This window comes from Bison bison, unplaced genomic scaffold, assembly GCF_000754665.1.
Source record: "Bison bison bison isolate TAMUID 2011002044 unplaced genomic scaffold, Bison_UMD1.0 scf7180017864190, whole genome shotgun sequence".
Classification (NCBI taxonomy): domain Eukaryota; kingdom Metazoa; phylum Chordata; class Mammalia; order Artiodactyla; family Bovidae; genus Bison; species Bison bison.
The window spans coordinates 1,108,673-1,117,982 of NW_011494762.1; the positions used below are offsets into that span (position 1 = coordinate 1,108,673).

At 41.0% G+C, this 9,310-nt stretch overlaps 1 protein-coding gene across 1 annotated transcript in view; it reads left to right on the top strand.

Annotated features, from left to right (window-relative positions):
* The window catches only part of LOC104991376 (latexin-like), a 1,584-nt gene extending 1,403 nt beyond the window's left edge, over nt 1-181 (top strand). Inside the window, 1 exon segment of the mRNA XM_010843812.1 lies at nt 20-181. Coding sequence (XP_010842114.1) covers nt 20-181 — 162 coding nt within the window.
* The last annotated feature ends 9,129 nt before the right edge of the window (nt 182-9,310 follow it).

The following is a 9,310-nucleotide window of genomic DNA, read 5'->3' on the forward strand; positions in this document are numbered from 1 at the left end:
TCAAACTGTCAAGCAAGTGCAAAGAAATGATGACTTCATCGAGTTAGACTACACTATTCTCCTTCATGACATTGCATCTCAGGAGATTATTCCTTGGCAAATGCAAGTTCTCTGGCATCCACAATATGATACTAAAGTAAAACATAATAGCCGTCTGCCAAAGGAAGCACAATTGGAATAAAAGAAGACCATAACATTGGATTAAGTGTAAACATGCTTGTTAATGATGACCTGTATACCAGTCTTCATTGATATCTAGCTTAAGGGGTTAGACAAATCCCAAAAGTGTCATTATCTATAAATGGCCTGATTACAGTACAGAACTATATAGCTTCCATAATAAAGAGCATCACAGTGTACAAGTGTCTTATCAACAGTAGCGGTGCCGTGTATACCCCTAATAAAACCTTTTAATTCCAGCCTCAAAAAAAAAAAAAAAATTAGATTTTGGTTTATCTTCCACTTAAACTGATAAATCTGAAACTTAAAAAAATTACCATGTACCTTGAGTCACAAGCATTCCCATTTTATTTCGGCAGGACCTGTCCCATTCTTTTTTGCATTTGATTTGCCCAAAGTGAGGATGGTGGCAGTAGCAGCCCAGTGACAGTTTGCATGAGTATGGTTCTGGTCAGCGTCGAAAACGCCAAGAGGTTTCAAGCTTCTTTTTATGTATGTTACAGTCACAAGGCAGATCTGAAATCGTTTCATACTCTCTGCTGATACATCGTTTGTTCTTTGAGACTCAAGATGGTTGCAGTAGTGAAACAGGAGCATCAAGACTCATATCCCTTCAGTGAGGACGGACCATGCATTTGCTAAATCCTGGAAAAAGAGAGCATTGGGGGAAACAATTGAGTCCATTACTCTGGGCCTGCAATAAATGCATTTTAGGTAACTATTATCATGATCAACACCAAAAATACACCTGTGATAGAGCTTTGTGTGTGGGGGCCATGAAAATGCACCTCGTAGGTCTGTAACTGCAGGGAGTGTAACTGACGGGGGGCAAGGACAGGCAGCAACTGATACGCTCTGAAATCCATTGCAGTGTTTTCAAAAGAATAACATCTTCACTGAGATGGAATTTACATACCATAAAACTCATGCTTTTAAAGTACACAATTCTTTAAAATAATACAAGTAATTTAAAACCCAGCAGTTTTTTATTATGTGCATAAAGATGTATAACCATCACCATTATCTGATCCCATAACATTTTAATTACTCCAAAAGGAAGACCTGTCCCTATCAGCAGTCACTCTTCATTCTTCACTCCCTCCTGCTATGGCAAGCACTAACATACTCTTTGTCTCCGTGGATTTGCCTGATCTTAACAAGACCCCAGCCCCTGGAACCACTGTTCTACTTTCTGTCTCTGTGATTTTGACTACTCTAGGTGCCTCATATACTATAATCATACATCATTTGTCTTTTCGTGACTAGCTTATTTCATTTAGCAGGATGTCCTCCAGGTTCCTCATCTGTAGCATATGACAGAATCTCCTTCTTTTTAAGGGTGAATAATAATTATTCCACTCTATGTATGTGGAAACAATGTCAGACTTTATTTCTGGGGGCTCCAAAATCACTGCAGATGGTGACTGCAGCCATGAAATTAAAAGATGCTTACTCCCTGGAAGGAAAGTTATGACCAACCTAGATAGCATATTCAAAAGCAGAGACATTACTTTGCCAACAAAGGTCCGTCTAGTCAAGGTTATGGTTTTTCCAGTGGTCGTGTATGGATGTGAGAGTTGGACTGTGAAGAAAGCTGAGCACCGAAGAATTGATGCTTTTGAACTGTGGTGTTGGAGAAGACTCTTGAGAGTCCCTTGGATTGCAAGGAGATCCAACCAGTCCATCCTAAAAGAAATCAGTCCTGGGTGTTCATTGGAAGGACTGATACTGAAGCTGAAATTCCAATACTTTGGCCACCTCATAGGAAGAGTTGACTCATTGGAAAAGACTCTGATGCTGGGAGGGATTGGGGGCAGGAGGAGAAGGGGACGACAGAGGATGAGATGGCTGGATGGCATCACTGACTCAATGGACTTGAGTCTGAGTGAACTCTGGGAGTTGGTGATGGACAGGGAGTCCTGGCGTTCTGCAATTCATGGGGTTGCAAAGAGTCAGACATGACTGAGCGACTGAACTGACTGATGTATGTATACACAAACACACAAACAGTTGTCCCTCTGTTTCCATGGGGCATTGGTTCAAGGACAGCTTCCCACCCTCTATGGATGTTCAATCCCTTTAGTATACGATCAGAAGTTGACTGAATCCATGGACATGAAATCCATGGATACAGGAGACTAATTGTATATTGACTGAAAAAACTCCACATATAGGTAGACTCCCACATTTCAAACCTGTGTTGCTCAACAGTCAGCTACATATGTGTATATATGTATGTATGTGTATTCATCACTGAGGATAAAAAAGCAAGGTCATGTGACCACATGTTGGGTCACAGTATGGCGTGGAGGAAGAGTTGTTCCCCTGTATAAAGGAAAGGATTCAGAGTAGATAAAACCATATATGTCCACTACCATGGGTATCTGAAAAGTCTCAAAGTTAGGAAGGACAGATGGGCCTCATGCAAAAGAAGAACCAGGAATCCAAAAAGAATCGGGAACTAAACAAGCTATGTTCTTCACGGAGGCCCATGGCCTCTTGTCTCTGCTTTGTGTGTCTCTGTTTCATCCGTTGCTCATTCTGCAGTGTTGCTTTCTCTGCTTTTCTGTGGGGACTACAGGTGGCTGTCCCACAGCTTCTGTATCCAATTGAAACACTTTATTGTGTTGAAGAATACTGAAAGACGGTGATCTTTTGCCTTTCCTTGTAAATTTTATATTACTAATTATAATTATGATGCTTTACTCGTATCTTGGGCTTCCCTGGTGGCTTCCCTTGTAAAGAATCTCCCAGCCAATGCAGAAGACGTGGGTTTGATCCCTGGGTCAGGAAGATTCCCTGGAGAAAGAAAGGGCAACCCACTCCAGTATTCTTGCCTGGGACATCCCATGGACAGAGGGGCCTGGCGGGATACAGTCCATGGGGTTGCAAAAGAGTCAGACACAACTTAGTGACTAAACAACTACAACTATCTTAGCCAAATAAGCTATGTATATTATTTTTAAAGGTTCAAGAATATGTAACGTTTGGATTTGGAATAGATCTAAAGCAAAACATGGCCTCTACTGAGAGTCTGTATTTATCATTCCAGTTAAAATGTTTAGTAAGTGAAGAATATTAAAACAAACAAACAAACAAAAAACCCAGAGACTGATGATCATCTCTTAGTATCTGGTGAAAATTTCTAGAATTATATTTTGGACCAAATGTCATCCTCTACTTCAGTAATTATGTATAACAAGCAATGGAGTCAGATAGTAAAGACAAGGCTAAAGAGGCCCACTCTTCGGAAGGCTATAGTTCGCAGGGATGGGGGCCATGTATTCAGCAAATACCCACAAACTGTCTACTACTCTGTAGGAAACCAACAGTTTCTGCCCAAGTGTGGCACAGACAACAAGCTACCCATTAAAAGTCATGGTCCCACTTTCGTAGAGTAACATTTGCACTGAGGATCAGCTGCTCAGCACTACATTTCCCAACACTTCTTGCATCTAAGTGGGACCATATGATGAATGCTCACCAATGGAATGTGGGCAGAAATGATGTATACCCTCCAGGCCTGGCCACCCCCACACCTCCCCAGCCCCCACTTCACATCTGCTCTCCTACCAGCTGGAAGCAGAAGACTCCAAAAGTCTAGAGAGAGATGGGTGATCTTTTATGTGAGGGCCAGCCAGGCAGTAAATATCTTGTTTTGAGAGTCATACAGTCTTTGTTAAAAGTGCTGAACTCTGGAATATACACAAATATTGAATCATTATGTTGTACATCTGAAGCAAATATAATGTCATATGTCAATTATACCTAATTAAAAAATAATTGATTATTAAGTAAAATTAGAAACAAAACAAGGAAAAGGAAACTACTGATCTCATTGTAGTGCAAATGCAGCCATAGACAATACAACGAATGTGTGGCTGGATTTGGTTGTCAGGTCACATTTTAGGACAGCCTTTGTCCTGTGATCTTGGCTCCACATATGAACTCTGGCCTCAGTTTCTCCACCTGGGAAATGAATAAGTTAAACTTGATCTCAAAATCTCTGATAACTCCATGATTCTACAACTTCAGTGCATCAGCTATTATTTCCACTCAACTTCTAGCCAGGATGTAGTGTGTGTGTGTTTGTGCATTTTAAGAGACACATAAAAATACAGATAACCTTCTTCATAGTATCTTGTAGAAGTCAGAGAAAATTAGCTCAAAAATATATAGCAATTAACTTTTTTCCCCCAAGTTTGAGGGAAAGTAAAGGAGAAAATTGTCAAGAGAAGAAGAAAAGCATTAGGTACTTCTACAGTTTATAGAACTTACCAGATTAAATACAACAAGCAAGTTAGTGAATGAGTTCCAAGTGTACATTCTCATTGAACCAGACCACAGGGTGTTGGAACTTGATCACAGCCATCACACAAGAGGAAAATTGAAAGTCTTTCTTTGGGAATTCACAGCATCATTTATTAAATAAGCACCCTGGGAGCTAAAGAATTGTTTAGCTCAACGGCAGCGAGACACATCAAGAAGAGACGAATGACGACATGAGTCTTCCCAACAATTGAGCAGTTTGCTCAGTGGAGGAAAGTTAATGTGTTAAAAAAGAAACATCAGCTATAATGATAGTAATAATAACAAGTGAGATTTATATTTGTGTTCAGGAAGCAACCTACTTTCAAAAAGCTCTAAGCACATTAACCCTCTCAACCCCACGTTGGTGGAAGCCTAGCGAATACTTTACTAGTATTCTCATTAAACTGATGAAAAAGCTGTAAAGGTGCTTATTCACATTTATATCTGTCCAAGTTTCACTATACCCAGTAAGACATCAGAAGACATATTTTGTTGAAAATTGTATAGAAGTTATTCCACACCAAATACAACGGTAGTAACTGATTCAGTATGACTAGTAATATAATAACAATAAAACTCACTTTTCAAATGTAAATTTTCATGTTATTTTAACCTTTACAACAATGCAGTGAGGCTGCATTCATAATGTGAGTCCCATGTGATAGCTGAGGAAATGGAGGCAAGGGAGATTCAGTGGCATGCCCACCCTCACCACCTGGCTAGCAGCAAACCAAATGCCAGAATCCAGGTCTCCTGACTCAGAAAATAATTCCATGTGCCGTTACTCATCATTCACAAACAGAAGCCAGATAGGACCAGTAATGTGTTTTCAGGACTGGCACCACAAGTTGTATCTTCTAAAGCCCATGTTTCCTTATCATGACATTCGAAGAAGAGTTACCTCGGGTAACAGTGGTACTTACCATTCATGGAAAGCAAGGCTGGGGGTGTAACAAGAACCGGAATGACTGAGGAGGTAAGACGGTGCCCCTACTCATGTTTTCCTCCAACTCTGCCCAAGAACAGCCAAGCAATCTTTCAGTCCAACTCTGCAGCCACTAATCTCAATATAGAGGAGAAACAGAGGCTAGTTTCTCACCTTGAAAGCTCTTCTCCCAGCCTTCAGCTGTCATTTCCATCACTGCTTCCTTAGGGAAGCTTTCTCTGACCTCTGGTCCTTTGTAATATGCTCTCCTTTCTCCTTCAGCACACTTAAGTTGGCTAGCAATTATATATTATTGTCATATATTATCATGTATATGTCATGTATGTCAATTATATGATTATTGTCACTCTTCCCAGCTAAAGGGGTTGAAAGTTCCATGAGAGTAGAAATCATGTCTGTTTTTTGTTCTTCACCGTATTTCTAGCACCTATCTGGCCATATAGCAGGTACTCATCTACTATCTGTTTGAATAAATCTGTGGATGGATGAGTGGGTGTGTGGATGGATGGATCGAAGGGTGAGTGGATACATAAGGGAATGAATGAAAGGGTGGATGGATGGAAATTAAAGTCCAGGATTAGAGTGGCCAGGTAAAAGGCAGGAAGCCCGGTTAAATTTGAATTCAAATAAACAATGAAAACTTTTCAGTATAAGTAGAAAGTGAAGTCATTCAGTTGTGTCCAACTCTTTGCAACCCTATGGACACCAGGCTCCTCTGTCCATGGGATTTTCTAGGCAAGAGTACTGGAGTAGGTTGCCATTTCCTTCTCCAGGGAATCTTCCTGACCCAGGGAAGACACTGAGGCTCTAACAGTGCCTGAAGCAGTGCTTGAAATTTCAGTAACAGCAGCCAGTAAAGAAGAGAAGGGAATGGCAAACCACTACAGTATTCCTGCCTTGAGAACCCCATGAACAGTATGAAAAGGCAAAATGATAGGATACTGAAAGATGAACTCCCTAGGTCAGTAGGTGCCCAATATGCTACTGGAGATCAGTGGAGAAATAACTCCAGAAAGAATGAAGGGATGGAGCCAAAGCAAAAACAATACCCAGCTGTGGATGTGACTGGTGATGGAAGCAAGGTCCGATGCTATAAAGAGCAATATTGCATAGGAACCTGGAATGTTAGGTCCATGAATCAAGGCAAATTGGAAGTGGTCAAACAGGAGATAGCAAGAGTGAATGTCGACATCTTAGGAATCAGCAAACTAAAATGGACTGGAATGAGTGAATTTAACTCAGATGACCATTATATCTACTACTGTTGGCAACAATCCCTTAGAAGAAATGGAGTAGCCCTCATAGTCAACAAAAGAGTCCAAAATGCAGTACTTGGATGCAATCTCAAAAATGACAGAATGATCTCGGTTCGTTTCCAAGGCAAACCATTCAGTATCACAGTAATCCAAGTCTATGCCCCAATCAGTCATGCTGAAGAAACTGAAGTTGAACAGTTCTATGAAGACCTACAAGACCTTCTAGAATTAACACCCCAAAAAGATGTCCTTTTCATTATAGGGGACTGGAATGCAAAAGTAGGAAGTCAAGAAATACTTGGAGTAACAGGCAAATTTGGCCTTGGAATATGGAATGAAGCAGGGCAAAGGCTAATAGAGTTTTGCCAAGAGAATGCACTGGTCATAGCAAACACCCTCTTCCAACAACACAAGAGAAGACTCTACACATGGACATTACCAGCTGGTCAACACTGAAATCAGACTGATTATATTCTTTGCAGCCAAAGATGGAGAAGCTCTATACAGTCAGCAAAAACAAGACCAGGAGCTGACTGTGGCTCAGATCATGAACTCCTTATTGCCAAATTCAGACTTAAGTTGAAGAAAGTAGGGAAAACCACTAGACCATTCAGGTATGACCTAAATCAAATCCCTAACAATTATACAGTGGAAGTGAGAAATAGATTTAAAGGACTAGATCTGATGGACAGAGTGCCTATCATGGAGATTGGTGCCTATGGACGGAGGTTTGTGACATTGTACAGGAGACAGGGATCAAGACCATCCCCAAGAAAAAGAAATGCAAAAAAGCAAAATGGCTGTCTGAGGAGGCCTTACAAATAGCTGTGAAAAGAAGAGAAGCCAAAAGCAAAGGGAAAAAAAGGAAAGATATATCCATTTAAATGTAGAGTTCCAAACAATAGGAAGGAGAGATAAGAAAGCCTTCCTCAGTGATCAATGCAAAGAAATAGAGGGAAACAATAGAATGGGAAAGACTAGAGATCTCTTCAAGAAAATTAGAGATACCAAGGGAACATTTCACGCAAAGGTGGGCTCGATAAAGGACAGAAATGTATGGACCTAACAGAAGCAGAAGATATTAAGAAGAGATGGCAAGAATACACAGAAGAACTGTACAAAACTTCATGACCCAGATAATCACAATGGTGTGATTACTCACCTAGAGCCAGACATCCTGGAATGTGAAGTCAAGTGGGTCTTAGGAAACATCACTACGAACAAAGCTAGTAGAGGTGATGGAATTCCACTTGAGCTATTTCAACTCCTAAAAGATGATGCTGTGAAAGTGCTTCACTCAGTATGCCAGCAAATTTGGAAAACTCAGCAGGGGCCACAGGACAGGAAAAGGTCAGCTTTCATTCCAATCCCAAAGAAAGGCCATGCCAAAGAATGCTCAAACTACCGCACAATTGCACTCATCTCACACGCTAGCAAAGTAATGCTCAAAATTCTCCAAGCCAGGTTTCAGCAATACGTGAACCGTAAACTTCCAGATGTTCAAGCTGGTTTTAGAAAAGGCAGAGGAACCAGAGATCAAATTGCCAACATCCGCTGGATCATCGAAAAAGCAAGAGTTCCAGAAAAACATCTATTTCTGCTTTATTGACTTTAGCCAAAGCCTTTGACTGTGTGGATCACAATAAACTGTGGAAAATTCTGAAAGAGATGGGAATACCAGGCCACCTGACCTGCCTCTTGAGAAATCTGTATGCAGGTCAGGAAACAACAGTTAGAACTGGACATGGAACAACAGACTAGTTCCAAATAGGAAAAGGAGTTCGTCAAGGCTGTATATTGTCACCCTGCTTATTTAACTTATATGCAGAGTACATCATGAGAAACGCTGGGCTGGAAGAAGCACAAGCTGGAGTCAAGATTGCCAGGAGAACTATCAATAACCTCAGATATGCAGATGACAGCACCCTTATGGCAGAAAGTGAAGAAGAACTAAAAAGCCTCTTGATGAAAGTGAAAGAGGAGAGTGAAAAAGTTGGCTTAAAGCTCAACATTCAGAAAACGAAGATCATGGCATCTGGTCCCATCACTTCATGGGAAATAGATGGGGAAACAGTGGAAACAGTGTCAGACTTTATTTTTTTGGGCTCCAAAATGACTGCAGATGGTGACTGCAGCCATGAAATTAAAAGACATTCCTTGGAAGAAAAGTTATGACCAACCTAGACAGCATATTAAAAAGCATAGACATTACTTTGCCAACAAAGGTCCATCTAGTCGAGGCTGTGGTTTTTCCAGTAGTCATGTAAGAGTGTGAGAGTTGGACTATAAAGAAATCTGATCGCCAAAGAATTGATGCTTTTGAACTGTGGTGCTGGAGAAGATACTTGAGAGCCCCCTGGACTTCAAGGAGATCCAAGCAGTCTGTCCTAAAGGAAATCAGTCCTGAATGTTCATTGGAAGAACTGATGCTGAAACAGAAACTCCAATACTTTGGCCACTTGATGTGAAGAGCTGACTCATTGGAAAAGACTCTGATGCTGGGAGGGATTGGGGGCAGGAGGAGAAGGGGACGACAGAGGATGAGATGGTTGAATGGCATCACTGACTCGATGGACGTGAGTTTGAGTGAACTCTGGGAGTTGGTGATGGACCTGTC